Source organism: Centruroides vittatus, unplaced genomic scaffold, assembly GCF_030686945.1.
Source record: "Centruroides vittatus isolate TY-2023 unplaced genomic scaffold, ASM3068694v2 contig_1381, whole genome shotgun sequence".
NCBI classification, from domain to species: domain Eukaryota; kingdom Metazoa; phylum Arthropoda; class Arachnida; order Scorpiones; family Buthidae; genus Centruroides; species Centruroides vittatus.
Genome location: NW_027120867.1, coordinates 1,702,687 through 1,728,152, shown reverse-complemented (window position 1 = coordinate 1,728,152; position 25,466 = coordinate 1,702,687). Strand labels below are relative to the sequence as shown.

Below are 25,466 nucleotides of genomic sequence, written 5' to 3'. Positions count from 1 at the left end.
GCACCATTAAGATGTGTACAAATTGTGCACGATATGCATCATTCTGGATAACAAAAGTATATTAACATGAACTAACCTTTTATTCGTTATGTCATTTACACAAATGTCTAGAAATAATTTCATTAAATATCTTATTGGTAAGAATTATTAATATAGCTTTCTTTAAAAAAACTTAAACATTACCTATTTGAAACCTAGCAACTTTTGAAGAAAAACCCAGCAATGAGATGCGTAACTGGCTGTTGTGAGAATTTACTTAAAAAAAATAACTTTTTATATTTTTCATTATCATCGAAAGGCAAAAAGCTTAATTTTGATAGTAGTGCCGAGTTTTATATATAAAAACAATTGTAAATGTAAATAACGAATAACATCTTCATCAAGTCCGACCTCTCTCGAGATATGACACGACACCCCTCTAAATCCTCCCCTTCAACCACCAAAATTTAATTGCATCGTTGCTCTTTATTCACACGCGGCTATGTCAAATTTCGTTTCTTAAAGACGCAACACATACATAGAATACTTTTTCCTTTGACTTTTTCTGGGTTCAGGAAGTCTCCAAACGTGGAGATTTGCAAAAATAAAAAGATAAAAAAAAACCCTGAGGATCAAATTTGACACGATTCCAATACTTTCCTTTGTTACGTATACATAACAACAGGGAAAGAAAAATTAAGAATGTTTAGAAATGCTTTTAACTTAACGCTACAGAATATTTTATCTTGTTTAAAAACGTTTAAATAAAGTTAATTTAAAAAATTGTCTCGTTATTTACTTTCAAAATTAAAAAGACTAAGTAGAATCATTTTGACTGGCACAATCTCAGTTAAGTGTTAAAACACTCCCTTTCTTTCGCACACTTTTACGCAGAGAGTTAAAATATTCTACTCGTTGTCATTACACAACACAAATAGCACGCCCCTTGACTAAAAAGAAAATGGGGCATGTATTCAATATTTCTCAAACATGGCGTCGCTTCAGCCACTATGTAGTGTATTCTTGCTCGTTGATAGCAGCTCATTCCAGCATAAGCCATTTTCCTGAAATAACAATACAGTACGACAACGCATACACAGTATTTACTTAGCAAGTGACTGTAAATTTAAAATAAATGAAAGTCTCGATTAGATTATTAACCGATATAAAAAGGAACTAATAGCAAATGAGAGAAGAGTACTATATGAAGCCCTCAAGCATTGCTTTATTTAATAAGAAAATAATACTTAGTAAGACAGTAAGCAAGCAACAAATTAATTAGTTTAAAACAATATTTTACTCTATGAGATTGTAATCGCTGAAATAATAATAATATAGAGTTAAAACTTTACTAAGCTACACAATCGCATTATAACGAATAGCAACACCTCCAACGAACGAATACACACAGTGAATAAAACAAAGAAAATGGAAACAGGAACATTGAATTATCTTTTGGGATAGAGGGAATATTTAAGTCTCTGCACTTAATAGCGAGGTGCGGCCGAAGTTTTCATTTCTAAAACGTGAACGTCGATCGCCGCTATCTTGCGACGTTCGACGTTCGCGTTTTAGAAATGAAAACTTCGGCCGCAACCTCGCTAATTACTCTTAGTAATAAGCGTAGTGATTAAGTGTATATTCTAACTCTTGATTCTTGTTTTGAATACGGCTGTAACGAATCAAGTAATACAATCTTCGAGTGCAACTGATTTTATTTTTGCTGTTAATTTTTATTTCATTCATTATTATTAACCACTTCAACCTTATAAAAAAGTAAATTTAGAATAATAATTCTGGATTGAGCAGTAGGTTATTTTCATCTTCGTTGCCTGAGTGTTAATGACAAGAATCTGAGTTATAGTTAAACATGAATTAACCTATCAGTTATACACTATGAAAACAGTTATGTAATGTTCATTCGTAGTACGTCTAATTATCTGGAGTCGAAATAATGTTTTCAATGCAATAGTTTTGGCTTTTTTTAATATGGATGCTCGTAAATGGAGAACTGATTGTATTTTGTTATAATTATCTGTTGGCTCGTCGTATGGAATATTTTATTTTGCATTCGGGAAAGATGCAAAAGAAAACACCTCGTTGTATCGAATACTCGTAGAGGCCACACTGTAAAATTTATTCAGTGTGGAACTCTGTATAAATTACAATATAACGTAATACGATCGTAACATTAATTGCACATTATATCTATAAAGCTAAATGGAGTATGACGACGACGACGAGAATTTTCACACTTAATACTCAATTTACAAACAATAAATTCAAAATAATACAGTAAGTATATTTTAATATCTATGTACTATAGTTTTAATATATCATATAAGTGCGTTATTTTCTTGAAATATTAAGTACGTATATGAAGTTTTCAATTACCTTTTAACTAAATATATTAATGCCGAACGTCAGCGCTGTACGTGTCGTCACACTTCACATTACATCAAATTACTAGAAAATAAGGTAACAGCACGTTTGAAGAGAGACCGAAGATGACAGAAACTTACTGCTTTATAAAGTAACTTGTAATTAGCTTATACAGTATATAAAACACGAAAAAAAAGCTGGCAAGTGTTCTTGCACGACTTTCCCGTCATTTGAACAGAAAGTTAAAGAAACCAGGAAATAAGTCCGATCATTTTCAAACTATGCTATGATATAACATTTAAATAATAGAAGCTTAAACAGAGTAATTTTACTAAATTATGAGAAATTTTTCTATTTTTAAAAATGAGATATTTGCATAAAAATGGATTATTATAGGGGTAAACACTAAAAGTACTGCTCAGAATTAAAATTGTGCGCGAAGCATGTTATGAGATTTTATTAAAAGATAATTTTTAAAATAATAATTATAACTATAAAAAGGCAAAAGGCTTATTTTTGGGGATAGGCATCGATTTTTTTTTTTTTTTTTTTTTTAAATTAGTAAATGACAATAACGACTAATGATCTTCATTAAGCCTGACCCATTTGACCTTTCGAGATACGATCCCCTATATCTTCCTTTTGACTTATCATCTCCAAGATGTAATAGCATCAATATATCATATATATTCCTAAGTATTCCTGCCAAATTTCAAAATTTTAGGTCCATGGGGTTCTGATATTAAGCATAAGACATGTAACTTACACAAACACACACCCCTACCTACACCCACATACACATGAAAAAAAGAGAGAGAACTGATTTTGGAAGGAGGACCTTAAGACATCCGGAGACAGTGACGTAGCTATGGTTCTCCGGGCCCGATGCGGAACCAGATTTGTGAGTCCCCGAAAAAACTTTTCGGGTCTTTTTTCTTGTGATTTTGGGCCCCCATGGGCCTACCCCTTTCCAGGGGCCCGGTGCGGACCGCACCTACCGCACCTCCTAGCTGCGCCACTGTCCGGAGAGTCAAAATTTTACCAATTACAGTACAGTATTTTCCTTCTACCGTACAACAGCCGGGAAAGAAAATTTTTACTTCATTGCACTTTATACTATTTAAATATACTATCCAGCACTAAATACCACAATATTTCTGTAATAATGTGTGAATTCTCTCTTGGATACCGGATTAAAAAAAATTATCTAAGAAACAAAAAGACGCAATATTCATATGTAAACTTTTTAATTAAAACACCAAAACTTCATTTAAAAAATAATAATAAAGATTATAATAAGTATTTTTGTTTTATCAGTTAGTAATTATAAATTTATGTATTTCAGATGTTATTTAATTCTTTGGTTTATTATCGCATTTGTCGAAGGAAGTAGCAGTTTTAGACATAGGTACACTAGGTTTTTGCGTAGAGCCTCGTTCTTAGGGGCCTCAAACACGAACAAATATATGCTTCTTCGTCCAGCGCTAGGAATTCAGTTTCCCCCTCTTCTATGATACAATAGCAAGGTTGAGGCCGAAGTTTTAAACGCGTAAACGTGTACGTCGGACGTTCAGCGCCGCTTTCCTGTAAGCCTAGAAGTTTGACAATGGCGTTTGTAACGTAGAGCACGATTCCACTGACGTTCCAAACGTCATTATCAAACTTCTAGGCTTGCAGGAAAGCGGCGCCGAACGTCCGACGTACACGTTTTTATCGTTTAAAACTTCGGCCTCAACCTCGCTATTATCGAGTATCCTAGGTACGGGCTTTACAACATATAAACTTCTAAGAGGCCTCAAGTCTACGCTTAACTAAGGCTGTCTCACAACCTAAAACTGCCACCGTTCGAAAATACTTTGGTAAATAGTTATTTGTGTCCAGTGTAGAATGTACGGTGCCAATTGTTACCATTTATAAATAAGTCAGAAACTTGGAATTTTCTAAAACATCGATTTACTTATGATCATAATTTAAATCAAAATTACAAAGATATACATACTTTCGGATTATTCTGGAATATTTTAAAATTCAAGAAAGTACCGTACAAATATAATTTTTCAAATGGAAGAAACCGAATTATTTTTTAAAATACAAGTTTATGCTTAAAAAGTTTAAAAGTAAACAGGATAAAGTATAATGAATCCAAAATCATTAAAAAGTTAAGAATCAATTTGTTTTTAGCTTCAAATCCAAACGAAAATTCTCCAATTTTTTTATAAATGTAACGTCCATGTAAATATCATGGGTAACTCGGAAGATAGTTTCTGGTAGAAGAAGTGTAGCAATGGAATTGTACAGGCTAAAGTTTATATATATATAATGATTCTTAATTTTTAATAATTTTGCAGATCTTTTTTGTTTTTAAAAAAATCTACAGTTTATATAATATAATTTACATGATACAAACTATTTGTATCGTTCGAATTACGCTAAATGCTGTCCAAAAATGGCAGTGCTAGCTTACTGTACGTATGGTAGAGTTTTCGAACGGAAGCGATTCGAATCTTCGCATCGGGTCACAGTTTTTTTTGGAGGAGGTTTCTTTTTAATACGCAACATATCAAAAAAAGACAAATACGAATTCCGTTTTTTAAAATTTCAACGTTTGTCAACGCTTTTTTAAAGTGAAAACATCGGCAATTTATACAGCAACGGCAAAAAACCTATGTACAAGTTTGGCTTCGGTTAATAACTAAGAAAGGCTGCACCGAAGTCTGCATTTTTTTTTTTTTTTTTTTTTACCTAATGCTTCGTCGAGGAAGAGGGAAAACGAAGAAGATAAAAAGCATTCGGATGTTTTTTTTTAAACTAGTATCAAAAACCAGATTTATTAAAAATCGATTAATCGATTGTGCATTTACATAAACTGACCGAAAGTCGATGTTCCTCGACTATAGTTTTATAAATACCATCGGCCCGAAAATATTTTTATATATATTTATATATATTTGAAGTAAATATTGCCTTATCGAGAATTACCTTTAATCGTATCACAAGTAAGGAGCCTAAGTTACTTTTCCGTTAGAGACAATTGTAAAATTCTTTCCAATATGTCTTCTTCTTCTCGTCTTTTTCTCTCGTCCTCTTCTTTTTGTTGTTCCGATAATTTTAATGCCAGCTCCAATTGAGATTCGTCATTGTTCGCTTCTCCGCTAACTTCGTTTTCTGATGGTAAATTATCGGAAGAGCTTAAGTAAGAAGCCATACTTTCTTGAATTGCTCTGAAAATATAATTATCTTTTTCAATAAAATAAAAATTAAAAAAAAAACCAAAGTCCTTGATGTAGGAATTATCGACTAAATACAGTTTACACGATTAAATTTCTACATTATTATAAGGTATGCCAAACGTAAAAAATTCAAAATAATAACAATACGCAGTGACTGGCAATAAGCATGCAGCATAATTAATAAAATTTCGCGCAATATTAAAAATATTGCGCTCATTTTATTATGAAATATTTTCTTATTGAGAAGATCTATAAGCACTTGCAAATTGCATTTACTTCGTAATTCGTTTCATGGCCACCTCTTTAAATTATAATTTATTTTATCACATAACTACGAACAGATATACATTATTTGATTACTACTGTACAGCGTTACGATGCGATGGAAAAAATAGATTAGGATCAAACTTTGCAAATTCAGCTCAAGTTTGAATGACTGAGCAACAGGATTTTTCATTATTTAAAGAAAATAAGTTAACTGTTTCTTTTCAGCGGTTCTTAAAGATTAACGATTATAGGATAAAGAAGGCAACACACGATTTGGTTTACTTTGGTTACGGCAATGCGACACGTGGGCGATCTGCCGAGGAAAATGAAGGGGAGGCCTTTCTATCGGAAATTGGCCTCTATTCGGGTGTTAGATACGTAAAGAAAACTCGGAAAACTCCGCATGAACAGCCCATTAGATGAGGCGCGAACCCGCGACCAACTATCAATGTTCAGTGATTTTATCCACTGGAACACTAGTGTGCACGCCACAGTTCTTAATGTACAGGATGCCTCGGGAGAGATGCAAAAAATGACACAAAGGAGATGTAAGGTAAGATGTACCAATCACAAAAAATTTTTTGCAATTCTTTTTCACTGGATAAAATTCTACTTTACAAAAGATGGACAGATATAAATATTAAGTTCATTTTCAAAATAAGTGTGAAAGTAGAAAGACTAAGATACCCTGATTTATAATAAAATTTTATTATATATTTGGTTTTATGCTTTATTATAAATAAAAGTAACAAGGTTTAATGTTTCAAATAATGATATAAATTTTTGAAAAAATATGGATCCTATCAATATATACTCGAAGCTATGAAAAAAGTTATACAATCAAAAATGTCAATACGAGAAACTGAAGTAACATTAATTAACCCAAAACTAATTCCATATATGATAAATAATTTAAACAGATAAACTAAGTGAAAATTTATTTTCTATATTATTTTAAAAACTTTCATGTTTAGTTAGTTTCAAAATGTTTCTTCAAGTCCATCTATGGAACTTGAATGTATTCTTAAATAATTAAAGCCTTTGGGGACACGTAGTGCTAACCCCCAGTTTGTGGCATTCTGGAGGTATTCAATTATGAATAATGCACCCTAGCATCAGCACACATCCATATCTGCTGGATAAAAAGTCTACCAGGACATTGCTGATTGCAAAAAATAAAGTGAATGATATTATGTTTCTGAAGCATACAGAGATCGAGAAGGCAGTGGATACTGTTGTTGATGTGGAAAACATTGATGAATTACAACAAGATAAATAAAATAATGTAAACAAAAATATTAAGAAAAAATAACTATTTTCTAGACAATATTTTTAGGTTTTCAATAATCAGTGCTGTGAAAATTGCAAAAATTCTTGTAGACATAAAATCTTTCTTGTGGGATTTTATTTATTGATATTATATAGTCATAATCTTTTATGTTTTGATTATGAGATGACAGCCATGTCTACAGGCAAAGTTTGAAGAGCGAAAATAATTTTCAACTGTTTTTTCAAGCTCAATTACCCCAGAAACTTGATTCTGAGAGTTAGCACTATATGTCCCCAAGGACTTCAATTTAAAAATCAGCAATTGTCTTATATGTAAATACTTGTACAAATAAATACCTTCCAAATAAAAGTAGATGATGTTATGTTCATTTTGATAAAGTATTAAACTTAATAATTTAGTAAAAATCAAGAGATTAATACCAAAAGAAAGACTTATCAGATCAAAAGAAGTCCACAAAACAATACTTTTTGTAAGTCTTCTTTAAAATTTCCTTTTCAACATCTAAAAATTAGTGAAGAATTCTCAAGAAAAATGTTTAACATTTCTCTCAGGAATAATTACAGTTTCCTACATTACAGAAAATTAATTTGTTTTCTGACATTACTGAAAATAAAGAACATATAAAATGATAGGTGATATCAGTTAATAAAGCTATATCATATTATAACACATATTTATATGTAACTTATAATATATATAACTACAATTGGGATTTAAAAAATATTAAATTATACTGAGAAAAGAATTTGTAAGAGCTTTCTGGCAATAGGAATTTGGGAAATAATATGTTTATGTGCATGTCTGAGTTAATATGTACCTTAAAATTAACACATATATACTACTTATACATATAAATTTCAAATACAAATTAAAAGTTCACATGCTTATTACAAATCACTATACATAAGATATTCTTTCACAAAAAAGTAATCAATAAAATAAAATAAAAATTAAATTAAAACTGTCTTTAAATAATACTGATAAAGTGCTTTTGATGCTGATTTTCAAAACTGATTTATTTTAAATTTAAATCAAATATTTTGGTCTTTTGAAATAACTTTTTATCTTCTAAAAAGTTTTAAATTTTAGGATTTATTCACATTATGGAAATATTATTTCAATTTGTATCAAGATCATAACAATGAACAGGTTATCTGTAACCTGCAAATTGAATTACAAATTGAATAAAGGTTTTCTCCCTGCTCATCTTTAAGCTAATTTGTGATGGTTCATTATTACAATCTTGTTAGTACAAATTGTATGTGTATATATATATATATATATATATATATTTGCCAGTATCTAAACAATAGAAATAAAAATATTATTTCATATATCAAAAAATATTAAAACAGAACATATAGTTCATAAAGTATTTAATTATACAGTACAGGACATGCCATGATATAGTGTCATAACTTTAGGAATAGATTCCTTACTTGAAAATAAGCTAAAAGAATCGTGTGAACGTATGTCAAATTTGCAACTGTTATGCAGCCATACAATCGCAAAATGCATAAATGTAGACATAACGGAAGATAATCTTTTACTGATAAAAATAAAACAGAAGCATTTGGTTGAAAGTGTAAGAAATTACAACAAATGTTTAGAACAGCATACTGTATGTAATATGTTTCAATGGAATAAAAATCACTTCTCATTCAAATTAGCTATTGATGAATCACTGCTGCATATCTATGCAATGATTGTAAAAGTATATCAAATATATGTTCCCATGATCTTTTTAACTTAACTTCAGGTAAGGAATCTAATCTCTAAGTTATGATAATCATTGCAGAACATCCTATACTTCTGATAAAAGTGATAACACTCAATTTTTCATCAGATAAGGTACTAAAATTAACCCATTCACTTACGGCTGTTGGGTGTGTTGATAATTCAGGATGTTCTGAAATCAGATAATTCAAAAATTTTCACATTTTCAGTACTTTGATGGGTGTTTCTCTCTTTATATTTTTTCAGAAAATTTGAAAACATCATCTGAATGAGAATAGCAGAAAATTTGTTTATTTTGTAACCCAGATAACTTGTAAAATCATGTCTCAAAACTTTTAAGTTTTGAGACATGTTAATTCTGATAATATTAATAATAAATATAAAATATAAATAACTACCACAACATTAATAATAATTATAATTAATGATTTATTAATTTATGAATTTTTAAAATTGTTTTAGTATATCCTTTTAATGTCAAAGTCAATAATAAAATGTCCACTAACTATTGTCTTATTTACTACACTACAAAATATTACCAGTCAGTTATCAATATCAGTATAACTGTTCCAAAATGACTAGAATACATAGATTTGGCTGTATTAATTTTAAGTACAGTAGAGTCCCGTAAACTCAATATGGACTGAGAAGATAACGAGTTACAAAAAATGATGAGTTCTACAGCATAGAAATGATGATAGTCCAAATAGTGAATTTTCATAAATATGTGCAAATTCTTATGCATATTAATGTGAAATCTGCAGTTTAGGGTCGATAATTAATAGAATAAATTGTAAAATTTATTGTTAAAATTGAAATTAATTTTTGTTAAACTTTAACTAAATTTTATCAGAGGACGCATCACGTGAAACTTCCTTTGAAGGGGAAGACGTAACAAACTTTCACTTCCAATACTTTAAGTGTAAATTCTCTATAATTTATAAAGAGAGAGATTTAGAAACGTAAAGCATTATGTTAAAAAGGTGTTGATACAAAATGGAAGGTTAAGTCAACCTGAAGAAAAGGACAAAAACCCACATCAAACATGACAGAGAAAGGGGAAAGAAATTCCAGTTTGATGGAAATCAACTTCCTTTTGTGAAGCCTCATCTCATAGACGTTTGACGTCATTTTGAAGCTGTTACCCCTCAAGTGACCCCTTTTGTGCATCCTTTCACATGGGAAAAATCCATCAGTTTGGTTGGACATTAACCACAAGTATCTCAGGAAGGAGAAGAAGGCATTCCATTGATAGAAGAAACCTATAAAATCAGTAATAACCTATAAGGAATATCTAAATATCTACGAATCAACTCCCACATCGTGGACAATTGGAACATTAAAGGAAGACATCGACGAAGACGTCAAGAAATACTACTGAGGTTTTATGTCTTGTTAGATATTTGTAACTCTCTCCACATGCGAGATAGGCATAGTTGTAAGATAGCTTAATCTCCATTCGCTAAGGTAGAATAGACTTCCATATGCAAGTTAGGCTTAGATAGAATAGCCATTGAGATAGTTGTAAGGTGGAATTATGTTATTTGCATAATATCCTTTGTAATCAATTAATTAATCATTCAATTTGTGTATATTTTGTATCTACCACATAATCAGATTTATTAAATATATTCGTATTCGTTAAATGCATGACTCGTCTTTTCGATACACTCCTGTTCGACGTTCACTCGATCTGCTCAACGCTGATTCGACACACACGACTTTTCACAAGTAATACGCGTAATATAAGATTGATCACCTGGTGTTAAGAATCTTGATGTAGGAGAGGTGATCTGACAATCATTTATCTCTGCATTATTATTGCTAACTTAAGTCCCTCCAAAACTACTCGTTACTTCATTAAGAAGGCCATTTTGTTTTGACAACCGAGGACTGAATTCGTAATCAGTTTGCCAAGTGAGCAGTAGACGGTCATAACGTTACCTTCTATCCCCGGTTAGACCTCACATTAACTGCATACCAATAGTCACTATTTCTATTTGTAGTTAAATTTTAATTTAAAAAAAAATTGACTATTCATTGGCTACTTTTTAGTTCATTTGTGTTGTAGCATCTTGTACTGGCAACTTGGAAAAAATATATTCTTTTCTAACACACGGAATTGATGCTATTATTAAGTGTTGCCAATAAAGATTGATAACTTATTTGATTGTAATGTTAAGTTATAGAGGTAAAAATTAGATATCATGTTGTTCAAACAAAAAAAAATATGTTGAGTTTTACAGAATGTGGAGTTATTGAAAGTTAGAATTTCCAGGACTCTATTATAATAGAATATTTCAATTATTGTAGTAGGATCTATTCTATTATTATAACATTTCAATATGAAAATCAGTTTCAACAAAGAAAATGCCATATAAACGACATTAAAGCTGTGATTTAATTTCAATTTATATTAATTTCAGTGTTTTGATTCTATACTTAATTTGTTTAATTGTGTTTGTGGTTTTCAATTAGCTTTTTTAAATTTATTTTCATTAAAATATTTTCATTTCACTTATTTCACAATAGAGTTCAAATGCTAAAGCTTCAGTGCACATATTTTCTTTTTTGAAGCTAAATATGTTCTACTTAGACACAGACTCAAAAGGTTTGCCATTTCTAACCTAGTGCATGATTTTTTTTGTGTCACTAGTTTGCTAATGAAAGTCCTATAAATAATGTCTTTCCAATTTATATACATAAAATATTAAATTTCCTGTAATTTGTAAAGTTTGTTCATTTTCATTTCTTGTTCTTCACTTTAACAACAAGAAATAAGAGTATTTTTCAAATACATTATGGTATTTTTAATTGTCTACATGGACTTTACTCATTATTAGGACCTTACACTGGTGTTAAGACTTAACAAAAGAATGAGAATTAGTTCAGAAAAAACAAAATATTTGTAATATTGATTTGTAATATTAATTTTAGTTAAACAAAGGCATTTTCTTTATACAAAGTATCGTCATCATCTTAGCTTTTCTTGTTGATCTTGATCAGAAATATCAGCAACATCTTCATTTTTTAAATTTCATCATAATTTTTTTATGGATGACAAAATAAAAATAAAAATGTGTTATTAATCGAAAATTCATTCTAGAGGATTGTGTTTGTTCAGTTAAGTACAGAGCAATTTTTTCCAGAATTTGTGCTTCAATACAGAATTGTTTAAATACCACTGTATTTCATTTGTCATTTTTATGAAATTAATCATTCGTAGGTAAGTAATACCTATGATTTAAAAAAGTTTAATAACTCTTACTTAAAAATTTTTAAATAAACTACTAAATATAAAGATTAATCTATAAAACCAAAACAAAGTGACAGTCTTATGGACTAAAGTCTGAAAGCAACAACAACATCTGGTTGACAGGAAAGCTAGGATAAGGAAGAAAAACACTGTTCTATCAGCTTTTATTAAAGTAAACCCGATGAAAGGTACAAATAAATTGAAAATTTCAATATTCTAAAATCCATAGGCAAATTTGAGATAACGTGCATGCTTACTTGAATTAAAAATATATCAAATAACATAGTTTATGCTTCAAAATTGTGAAATTTTGTATGCAGGATTTCCAAAATTGTGTTAGAGAGAAACCAGAAACCACGTTGTAAGGGGGATTTCCCCAATTTTCAAACCATGTTGCAGAAGTGCCGTGTTGTACGAGGAAGACCTGTATATACAAAACAACTCAGAAAACTGATTTCTAATGATAGATGCATTCTTCAACTTTAAGGTATAATGCAATCCTAAAAATACGTAAAAAGTCAAATATCTGAAAGTCAAGCAATAGAAGTGCGTGGGAATTCTGTACCCAGAGAATTAAAAGAAGGGAGAGGGGAAAGAATCGTTTCTTTTATGAGCATTTTATTAAAATTGGAAAGTTTTAATATTTTTACAGTGAATACATTACAATGCATGTTAAAAATCAAGCATGCAATGCTAAAAATCATAGATTGAATAGAACATAGGCAATAAAAATAAAAATTTGTTTTGTTGGCTGAAAATGAAAGGGTGAATTCAGCATAGGAAGATAAACACAAATATGCAATAAATATTTTTGGAATAAATAAATGGTTAACTAAACCATCTCTCTCCATTTTTGATCCTTTTCACTCTGTGAACATTAAGGTCTTTTTATCATGTCATCACGGGTTCAGTCAAGCCCACAACAGGATGATCAAATAATAAGAGACAAGACCCAACATATATGGTCAACCCACTTGTGAAAATTTCTGTGTTAACGTAGACTCAAACTCAGATCCCCATTGGCACCTTTACCACTTTGGCCATCCAGAGCAATTAAATTAAAGCTACCATGAGCTGAGCTGATATTAAATAAATATTAAAGAATCCAAGACTTCAGAACATTTCTTAAATTCTATTTCATTAAACTATGTTTGCTTATAACTATATTCTTATAGAACATTATAGTTTAATGTTCTGACCTAAAGAGTTTTCCTTCTAATCTTCAAACTTTGTACAACATTCTGTTCTATAAAACTAGAATTATAAGTATATATGAAATCTAACTAGAATAGTATTGAAGATTTTATATATCCAAGTAAATATCATCTAATTGGATAAATGATATTGACTACATTGTATAAAATCTTTTCAAATATACAATGCTTTTTACAATTTTGCTACTTATGTTCAATACCAGTATTTTTTAGTTCTTGTTTTGATTCACATTATATGACGTTTCAAAATAGTACTGTTTATCATTTTTCAATAGCATCAAATCTTAGAGAAATATAATTTATTTTACGGAGCACTTAAAACTTGTCTCAATCTCCTAATTAAATTCAAAAACACATCTGTGTGAAAATGCATATTTTATTTTCCATTTATTCAGTATCAAAATAGAGTAACAGTATAAATTTGGCCCTAAGTTACAACATATAGGCTCCCCTCCCCTTTCGTATATAATAATAAATTTAAAACAAACTCTTTAACTTCTAGTCTTGTACAGCAAAACCTTATGCTTGATTAGCTTATGTATAATCTAGCCCTGAACTAAGCCTTAATCAAGAAACTAAATATTCTTATTTTTACAACTTAACTCATTTCCATTATCATCAAAAAAGTTATTCAATTTTTCTATTTGTTTTATTTTGTAGCAGGTTCACATTATGCCAATAAATCCTTACAGATGGGTTACATATTATATATACATATTTTAGTTGTAATATATATATATCACAACTAAAATATTAGTATTTCCTCAAAATCAGCATCAAAGATAAATAAGATAATAAATATTTTAGAAAATAATAAAACACATGCAGGCCAATATATATTTAAAAATAAATATAACACACAAAAACAATTATAATTTAGAAGTACAAACTCATTAAAACAAACATGTAAATCAACTTAAAATTATTTTATAGTTAACAAATACAATTTAACATGTTGGCAACCATGTCTTACCAACAATTTACAAAGCAATTTTTTAAATCACTAAACTGCATGCATTATCTATAATATATTCATCTATTTGTAAGAATAAATGTTTTGTATTTTGTAAAAGACCCAGAATTATCATTCTAATTTCAACTTCATAATAAGATTAAAGTGAATTAATACAGCAGACTCTCAATAATTTAAAGTAGAAGATACAAAAATTTCTGATGAAAAAGCCCTGAGCTTTTTCATCAGATGTTTTTGGCCAACGTCTTCAAAACTCATGTGATACTGCCCAGTAACCATTGTATGCAGGGCACTTCACATTAGTAAACCATTCCATGCTAGTGAAAAAAGAAATCGCCATTATCTTTCCCACAGACCAGACAACATACAGCCTGGACCTGGACCTTGCTCTGTGTGATTTTCTATTTGTTCCATCTGAAACTGGAACTGCAAAGTCAGTGTCACTAATGGCTGTTCTGAGAAGGTTCTGAAGAGGATATCAAAGAGGAGGACACAGGTTCCAGAATGTCTTCCAAGACTGGCAGACACATTGGACCAAATGCATACAACTCAATGGAGACTACTATGAAAAAGGCTGTATCAACCTGGATCCTGCCTAATATATTTTGTGAGTAATAAATCCATTTTTACACTTTTTTGACTCGCCTTTGTATTTTGCGGAAATACTTGATTTCTCCAACTTTCCAGAATTTGGGAACCCGATTGTGCAATCAAACGCATAATTATACACAATACCAATCTTCAACTTTGTGAAGATGTAGTCTATTCCCTTGAAAATGCAAAAGAGTGTATAGAAAATTAGGTATGAAATGAAATCTAACATCAAAATATCCTGAAGATGATCTATTACATAGATTCCAAAAACAGCAAAAATTATTTTTATTTTTATTAATATTTCAGATAAAGTTTCCAGATCTTAAATTCTGAGTTAGTGAAATGTGATCTCAAAACTACTTCAACTTATAGAAACACATTGTCATCCTATAGCACCAATGTATTAAGTCAAAACAGAAATAAAATTCAAGTAAAGAAGTTAGACTTATTGAGAGTCTACTGTAATAAAATTCAATAAATAAAAACTAATACAGTGGACCCCTGATATAATGCGCATGTCGGGCGGGAAACAACACCTAAGTTATAAGGCAAACCGCGTTATACCAAGCGGCGCGATGTAACACGGTTCACCTCTTTACTTTAGCAATAATGTCAAGCTTTTCTTTCACACTGTAAGCTTTTCTTTTACTCATCATGCATACAATAATTAAACACTATTCAAAATACATTCTGGAACTCAATACACAGTAACAATAAAATGTGCTAGTCACTAATGCCGCACGGACCTGTATAAACGTGTTTGAGCTTATTGTGTCGCAAATATCGCCCACGCTATAACCGAGTGCGCCGTATAGTGAGCAGCGCTATAACAAAGGTCCACTGTACTGAAAATGAAATTTCATACAAAGATTGCAATACTCCTTCAATTTGATTTTTGGTGACAAGACATGATTGTATGTCCATAAATTTGTATGTTATAATTAATTAAGGTATTTTATTAACATTAAAAATTGATTTTGCTGTGTCACTGTATTTTACTATGGTAGTAACTGATTACATTATACGGTCAAACCTGTTTTTATGCACTCTTTTTATGTGCGATTTTTATTTGTGCGGTTTTTTTTGTGCGATTTTTTATTTGTGCGGTATAGTTGGCGACTAGTCTCGTGCGATTCGTCATGTCTCACGTTGACTTATTATAGCTAAATAAACTTATTATAGCATAAATGCACTTATTATAGTAATATTATTGCATGAATATGCGAAAAATGAAATAATTTACTTTTTAAGTCAACAAAACACCATTTGGACAAAAATATGTAAAACAGACGATAGACCAGACGATGCAGTCAAGTGCTGACATCTGTTGTCAATAAATTCTATTTCGTACGGTTTTGAGTTATTTTCTATGTGAGACTTTTTTATGCGGTCCCTGTTGACCGCATAAAAAAATATTTTTTTAATTGTGTTGCGAAAACTATTTTTTACAGCCATTCGTGAAGTTTCGTGCGATTTTTTTTATGCGGTCCCTATCCCCCGCATAAAAACAGGTTTGACTGTACATATGTATCCTATTATTACTATTACTTTTTATGTTTAACTTATGATGAGAGTCCTGAAATAGAATTCTTAAGTTGGGGACTACCTGAATATTCAATTTTATTAAAATGTGTACATTTCATTTAATATTCCATTACATTTATGTCTTTATTTCTGTCTTTCTTTTCTATTTAATATATTACATGCATGACGAAGGAAAAAACAACCTAAAATAAGGTTATTTTGGCATTAACAATGCATGCAGTTCTTTATGAAATGTTTTTAAATTCAGTACTGTGTCCTGAGTAATTCATATTGAAACATCAAAATCCATTTGATAGGTTTTACTTAAAGTGAGCATAACCTGAAGATACAGAAGTTTACATTGTCATTGGTTTTGTAGAAGAGATTTTAGTTAATATTCTGGTCGCCAATATGTTAAAGTTTATGTACTTAAAATTTCTTAACTTTCAAACTATTTCAACTTTTAGCAAATTTTATTTGTTAAAAGCCATGAGGTTTCATAACATAGAAATTTAAATGTTTCTTTTTTTTTAATTAAAAATAACATTTAAAATTCTATAATTTTTATGCCAGTCAAAAATTACTTTTATAAATGAAGTGCTTATTTTACAGGAAAACAACAATGAATTCAAATAGGTAACACTTACAGAATTTAATATTGAAGTCCAAGTCATCTGATGTTAAGAAGGAACATTAGAAAAAGAAAAACAATTAATATATATATATTACATAACATGCAACCAATATGAATTATAAGAACAGCACTAAGCATTTCAATGAAAGTACATATATTTATATGCTATGAAATTCTCAAAATCCATGAAAAAGTGAGGGAAATATAAATATCCAGATTCCATTGAGAATAATGACAATGTCTTAGGACATTTTTTACATCATTCAGAATAAAATGGCAGAAAATTTTTTGTGGATATTTTTTTAATAAGCTATTTCAAAACACTTTATAAACAATTCAAAATGAAATTTGTGTGATAAGAATTATTAGTAAATACAAATATGTATTGAAAAAGAAAAGGAAAGAGAACTTGTCATTGTAAGTCAAGTCAATTTATTACTTACTAATAATTATAAACACTTTACAATAATATTAAACATTTTCAAAATACAATAGTTAAACTCTCTTTGCAAAATCTAATTAAAAATCACTAGTATATAAATGAATTACTATCACAGATTTTTCTGTAAACTACATTGTCGGTGCAATAGGACACCAAAATAGTTATTTTGTATATTTTATCCTAAGGCAGCATAGTCGACTCACAGTCTTTGATATAATTGACACAATAAATGATTGTCGTTGACAAAAATCAGATGTATAAACAACGAAACATATTTTGCATGGATAGAAATTTCATATTGTATCAAATTTGCATAAAAATAAAAATGATAAGCTAATTCAGTATATCTTGAATAACTACATAAAATTACTTTAAGGCCACAATAGTTCACACATATGCATATTTATTCGCTTAGCACAAAAATAGCAGTTATATATAAACAGCATTAGGATGGATCACTGTGATAATTTGGCTACTTAACTAATAATTGTTTGTTATATTTTTGTTAATGATCAAGCCTCATATGATTAGTCTTCGTTAGTCGTTCGTTCTTGGCTCACTTACCTCTGAAGAGCTTGGTCTTCGTCCGACTGTATGGTATTTGGCGGTCGCTGCGCTCTTAGAACTTCCCATATGGTAACCTGTAATATAATTTATATGAATGTATACAACGTATCACTACAGTAACTGCATCAAAACTGATTCTTATATTTAGAATGCTGATTTGTATTTTATGTATTAGCTTGAAGAAAACAGAATTTTAAATTTTAAATTAATACAGTATTGTCAAGATTTATTTATTTATTTATTATACAACTAAGATATCCAAGAAGATATCCTTTACAGTTGATTTCCACTCTGTTTTAACAATTTTACCCAAGTTAAAAACAATACAAATAATTTCAAATTAATAAAAATATATACATAACTAGTTATGGTTATAACTATATGTTTACTAATATTCATTGTTATTTTTATAATCAAAAAATAAAAGAAAAATTATGCAAGAAAAACATTTAAAAGACATTAAAAAAATAAAAGTAATGATGATAAAAAAATAAAATGGATGCAAGTTATAGATGTTAATATAAAATGCATAGTTATTGTTTTGTATATAGAATTTGTTTGCAGGTACAGTACTTTTAAATGTAGCATAATCTGTATGCAATATAGTTTCTATTAGTCTCTAGTTATCGACTATACAATATAAAATTGATCTTTGGGAAATGTATAAATGGCAATATGGAGTATGTATACAAGCATCATTATGGATTCTTTTGTTGGGGACTCTTAGACTAAGCCAATTGTTTTAAATATTATAATATTATTATAAATAACTAAGTAAGCAGTCAAAATATTCTAAATGTTTTATTGGGTCAGGTAATCTAAGCCAAATTCTTGCTATTATGGGGTTATTTGTATATTTGTATAAGTTTATTTAGAAAAAAATAAATCTTTTAAATTTCTTTAATAAGTTTATTTAAAAGAGATTGATCAGACTGGCAAGCAGTAGTCATATATGGATTGGAAGTTCATAAAATAAAATGTTCTTAGTACAGACCCAGATGATATAGACCTGTAGAAACACCACAAAATTCCAATGTCTGATTGACAAGGATTTTACTATTTTTTAAATGTGTTCCTGAAAAGCTAATTTATCATCAAAAACTATCCATCATTATACTAATTCATCATTAAAAAGATCACTATAGGTTTTAACATAACATAATTCATGGTTTTTGATATATATATATATATATATATATATAGATAAAGCCTGCTACCATTACTCTTTCTGCCAGACAGTGCCATCTTTAGAACGTAAGGGGCCCTGGGCTAGAAGAATGTTGGGGCCCTTCATGAAGAAACAGAATCAATACTAGATTACAGACCTAGGGGTTGCTGGTGTGGCTAGCATGGGCGAGACTAGTTACAGATATTGTGCTATCACCCTTTTAACATATCCCAGAAAATCTGTTGACCTTTTTTTTTTTATTTTTAGCCAGTGAGATTTTTCACCCTGTACTCAACACTTCACACTTCGTCTTGGAGGAGTAATTTCAATCGTATTATTAATGGTTTCTTCATTTCAAGTAACCTATTTGTTTTTTTTGTAACTTTATTACTTTCGGATTCGGGGGTCCCTACGACCTCGGGGCTCTAGGCCCGGGCCCCGTAGGCCCTCCCCTAAAGACGGCACTGCTCCCAGATTTTAACTTCCTAGCTAGTGCCATGCATGTGAAGGAGACCTCTTGTGTTTGAAGTTATTTATGAACAAACAAAATATATTATTATATATGTGGATGATACAAGAAAAAAAAACTTTTAATTTTAACAACATATTAATACCACATAGCAAGCAGAAAAATGTTTAATTAATGAGGAGAAACAAAACAACAAAGATACAGTAGTGCATTCAATGGAATAAAAAAAAAAAATAATCATTAGAGAGATTTATATGTGCAAGTGCCACAGGGCAACTGAAAACTATCCTAATCATGCTCCAACTGATTTGAAATGTTTTAAAATTTTAATTTATTAATTTTAAATTTGATCTTTAAATTTCAAAAGTGGGAAGATTAACACATACTATTGATTCAAATAAATAGGTGGGACAATCGAGTTTGAATTAACAAGAGAATTTTATAGCGATTTAAATAGGAATCAGTTGGGGGCTAGTGTCCAGTTCAAATTAAGAGGAAATTCATATTATCTGAGTTTGAATTGATGAGAGTCTATTATATTGCAGAAATGCTCTGAACTCCTCGTCTCTCATCATTTCGGGAAAAAACATCCAATCAAATAGGATCACAGCGTAGTAATCATTCCATGAAGAACAAAAGAGTAAAGAATGACTAAAAACGACTGAATCTATTATATTTAATTAAGAAGAAATGAATATCCAAAATAATGATTCTCATGTTTTAATCTTGACTCAAAGCAGCATCAGAAACATTTACAACAGTGGTTCCCAACTTATTTTTATCATGAAACCCTTTTCACCTTAGTAAAAAATGTTGGAACCCAGACAATTTTTAATGTCTATAGATAAAACAGCAAATAGAAACAACAAAAACAGTTTAACAGATTTCAAGCAAGCCAGAATTATACGCACCACGCATCACATCAGGTGGTTAGAAACTGCCTACATATACTTGGCTAACCTTAGCGGTAGTAACTGCATAAATCAGAAAGAAGATTTAACGTTATCAGCTGTGTGGCAAGCACTGATGAACAATAACCTATGAGTTCCGTTTTGCATTTTAGTGCACATGCCTAAGAAGACACAATCAATTAAACGTGTGTTCAAATTTTGAATTTGGTTTTCTTCGAACAACAAAAGCAATTTATTAAAAAGAAAAAAAAAAAAAAGATTAAATTAACCACTTAGTGGCATATGATGCTCATCTGACATGAGTGTCCTGTCACTAGTATTGTAGTATGTACAGTACATGTACTGTACAACACCATCAGGCATCTGACTGATAACTTCCTTCATTAGATTCAATAGGCTTGTGCACTGCAGATATCAACAAATTGAAGAATATTTAACAATTGTATTATTATTTATACATTGGATACTTTTTATGGTTATTTTTTTAAATGATATTCTAGCTTTAGGTTAAGTTTTACTATTTTTATGGTTTTTCATTATCTAGTCAAATATTACATCATGATTTCGGTTCATTCCATTACCAATAACTCGGTTTCCACTATTTATTTAACTATAAATAACTATAGCACATGCAGAGGACATCATAAGAGGATTCAATCCAAGACTAGAACAATTACACCTCACATCCCAAATCTGCATTAATACATTCATACATCAATAGACTCAATAGATTTTATTGTGAAACTCCAAATTTTATTGGCAGAACCTTAGGGTTTTGCAGAACACAAGTTGGTAACCCCTGATTTATGATATTCAAAATTCAATACCTTTTTTGGCTTGTGTGTCTTCATCAAATGACTGGAAACAACAAATACAACCTCATACCAAAAACTGTGAATTTATGTAAAAAAAAGATACCAGTGTAACATCAGCAATCAGTTATTGATTAAACAAATAACAAAACAAGTGTTACTTGTAGAAAGAAAAATTATCAGTACAAATGATATACATATGTGATTATACAAATATAAGGCAAGACCATTAGAAAGATAAAGAATATTGTGTCATAAAATTGGCAAGATGCTTAAAACAATCATATGCTTTGCATTTCAAAATATTAGAATCATTAATTTATAGACAAGTACACTATTTAATATGCAAATTACAACATATTACAAGTACTGTCTTTAATGCAAGCATAAGTATAAACACTTGGTACCAATTGTTCATTATTCTAAACATTGGTAAATTTGTTGTCAATCATGCTGAAAAGAAGTCTGCTGTACTTGTATATAGCTAGAGTGGCATTTCTCAGCATGACATTGCAAAGAAAGTGAATCTACATCAATCTAGTCAATTTACGGCAGGGATGGGCAACCTGCGGCCCGCGACGCATAAAATGTGAATAAATATATCAATTTCCCAGCTTAAGGAAGTATGCAGCAAAAATTCAAACGTTATTTTTACAACTTATGTATGAATAGTTTTTCCCGCAATGAATTTAGTAAAAATTAAAACAAGAAACTGGCTAACAGACATGTTGAAACTAATTTAAAACTAGCAGTGACAAATATTTAACCAAATATTTCCGACATATTACATTCACATCAGTTCCAGAAGCTAAATTAAGTATACCTATGCTAATTTATAATTATATATGAATAAATAATTCTGATTTACCAACATTTTTTTCTCTTTCTCTTGTATGCGGCCCGCATCGGTTCAAAAGTCTTAAAATGCGACCCTTACATAGAAAAAGGTTGCCCATCCCTGATTTACAATATACAGAGTTTTTCAAGCATATAAAAGTAATATACATATGCATAATACAGCTTGAACCTCATACCAAATATCACATAAAAACGAAATTAAAAACACACTGAATGCAGCAGCGCTAACAGTAACTGTAACTGTTAACACTTCACTGTATGTTTTTACTTTCTTTTTAATCAAAATGCTTAACAACATTGATTTGTCTCTAATGAACTACATAAAAATGCAGTCCAGAATGCTAGCTTGGCACTGTTTGCATAATATGGGATTTAAGTCACAAATGAACACAAAAAAAGCAACACTGTTGACTACAGTACAGAAGAAATTATGGCTTAATTACTGCAAAAAACTGGATGTACAAAGCTCTCCACACATGCAATAACAGCATCTTTAGTTGCGGTCCCTTTACAAACTGTTTTACAGATCTTGAGTATTTCTAGATATTTTAGATGATATGAAGTCGAAGCACAATGTATTAGACATACCCTATCATAAAAGACTTCAATGTTCAAGTCAGAAACAAAGGCCACTAACGTAGTTGTAGTCAGTCATTTTCTGATTGAGTCTTGATGTTCTTTGATCATGGTATGCAGAGATCTATACATGGCATCAATATATTCAAAGGGACAATCTATATCCTGTTGTCGTATAAAGGTATTGATTACATGCCTGGAAGAGAAGTTTCATCCATAGGATCATTATCATTCCTGAGTAAAGAGAATACATTCAAGCTCCTTTTATATGTTATTTGAAAGTTGGATCACCGAGTTGTATTTTTGTAGATCCCATTCAAAAGTTTGCTGTAGGTGACTGTTCTGTAGAACTTAGTCTCCTCTGACTGAAACCTAATTAAATGATAAGCTGGGCCAGTATCCCAATGTGGTAGTAAAATGGTAAATGCGTCTTATTTCCTGCTGCCTGAGAGCTGTATTGCAACCATGGGAAAATATTCTTTTTGTAAGGGCCTTGAAAGTAGCTGATTTGTAAATTGGTAGCTCATGAAATGAGGGTGGAATATAAAGTAGATTGTGAGATGCTTTCAATAAACATCAGCAGTCAGAGTGCCATCATTGAAAGGAATGAAGACATCAAGGAAATAGACTTGGTGATCACTTTGCTGTTCCAGGCAGGAAAAAAATATTTTCTATTCTATCAGAAGAATCTAATGATCATCTTTAAATAAGTTCAAAAACATTAGTTAAGTTATTAAATTTGTTTTTTGTTACTAGATTTAGACGTATGTTAAGTTAATTAGAAATGATGATTGCAGTGGGCTCAAGAAAAACAAACAATGTTGGACAGAAGACAATTGGGTGACTATCATTTTTAGTGACAAATCATGGATGTGTGTGAAATAGTGACCAATTTTTCTGTGTATGAAGATTTAAATATGAAATGCATAATCTGACATGCTTAACAAAATCCATGAAACATCCTGCTAGTGTAATAGTATGGAGATGCATCACTTCCAAAGAAACAGGTTCAATGAGCTTCTTAAAAAAAAACAACGAATTCTGCAGTATAGTGAAATGTGCTGGAAGCCTTCTTAGTTCGCACTATTGAAGAACACTTTGAAGATAAAAATGTGGTACATCAAGATCTAGCACCCCTTATGGCTGGAAAGAAACCATATCAAGACATTAAACTGGCCTGGAAATTCAACAAACTTAAATCCTATTAAAAGACTTTGGGAATATCTTCTTTCATCAAAACCTGAAACTCTGGCAAAGCTGGAAACATAGTCCAAGATGAATGCAAGGCTTTAATAACCTCTATGCCACAATGAATCAAAGCAGTTATTAAAGCTTGGGATGAACCAACTTGCTACTAATGTTCCTGTGTTACTTTTATGTCGTCAGTTGTTTCTATTGTGATTCTAATTTTTTGAAATAGCTGGTCAATTTTATTCTGCAATATTATTACTTCATCTTTCAAATGTTCCTGCATCATATTTGCATAATCACATGTATGCCATCTGTACTGATAATTTTTTTTCTACAAGTAACATTTGTCTTGTTATTAGAGAGGTTGAGGCGCACGTATTCAACCCAAAATGTGAATGGCAGACAGACGAGCGCCACCATCTGGCAATTCTATATGGTTGATAATGGCGTTTGCTACATCTAGAATGGCACGTAGACAATCAGCTTAAACTTCATTTTTTTGTGTTTGTGGTTAAAATTATGATGTATTTTATTAAAATAATGATTATTTAAGCATTTATGAATAATATTGTAAAGAAACAGATGATTTTAATCCAGAAATTATTTAAATATTCAATTGTTTAGCAAGTGATGTGAAGTGCCTATAGAATTTACATATATTTGTCTTCATAATAGCTTATCTTAAGGTAGGGTTTGTTCTTCCACTGCATCTTCTACTATCAACAGTGTAATAAGTGTGTAAATTTTCTAAAAATTAATTTTCCGAGCTGCTTTCGAATTTACATAAGCCACTACTTCCCTCGACAAAAGTATGAGAGTAGTCCTATCGGTAGGAGACACAATGCTAATTAAAAATAATTATTTGGTGTTATTAAACATCCTATAAATACTTTTAAACAGTTTAATTTGTTTATTTACCTTTGCTGGTAACCCTCGATGTTAAATGTATCTGCCATTTTTTCAACAAATTTCCCGTGAGTCAATGCGTGTTATTCACTGAGTGACGTGATGTTGTGAATGAGCACCACAAGGTCTTTTACTTGAACTTAAAATGTCACATGTGTACTTCTGCTTGCCGTACAAGTTTAACATTTGTACTTGCGCCTCAACCTCTCTATTTGTTTATCTAATAAACTGATTGCTCCTATTATACTGCTACCTTTCTTTACATTGATTCTAATTTTTGAAATGAAGTTATATTTTAACTGATGTCTGTTACAGTAACATTTTGATGATTTTTCTGCAATTAGTCATCATGTATTTCCCATTATGTTTTGTGTATTCTTCATATCTTGTTAATTGTAAAAGTTCATCATCCATTTAGAAAAATTTAATGTATATTTTTTTTAATTTTGATTTTAGATTAAGAGAGATTTGTAACTTTTTCAGTG

General features: G+C 30.3%; 1 protein-coding gene across 2 annotated transcripts in view; it reads right to left on the bottom strand.

The window, feature by feature from the left end:
* The window catches only part of LOC136990918 (ankyrin repeat domain-containing protein 13D), a 117,368-nt gene that overhangs the window by 14,647 nt on the left and 77,255 nt on the right, over window positions 1-25,466 (bottom strand). The window contains exons 14-15 of one of the 2 annotated variants that reach the window (XM_067289388.1): window positions 18,088-18,164; window positions 5,341-5,582 (exon numbers count right to left, since the gene is read on the bottom strand). In XM_067289388.1, coding sequence (XP_067145489.1) covers window positions 5,372-5,582; window positions 18,088-18,164 — 288 coding nt within the window. In that variant the 3' untranslated portion in view covers window positions 5,341-5,371. Of the gene's footprint in view, window positions 1-4,297; window positions 5,583-18,087; window positions 18,165-25,466 lie in introns of those variants that run through there. The other variant, XM_067289387.1, reaches the window with a different exon arrangement.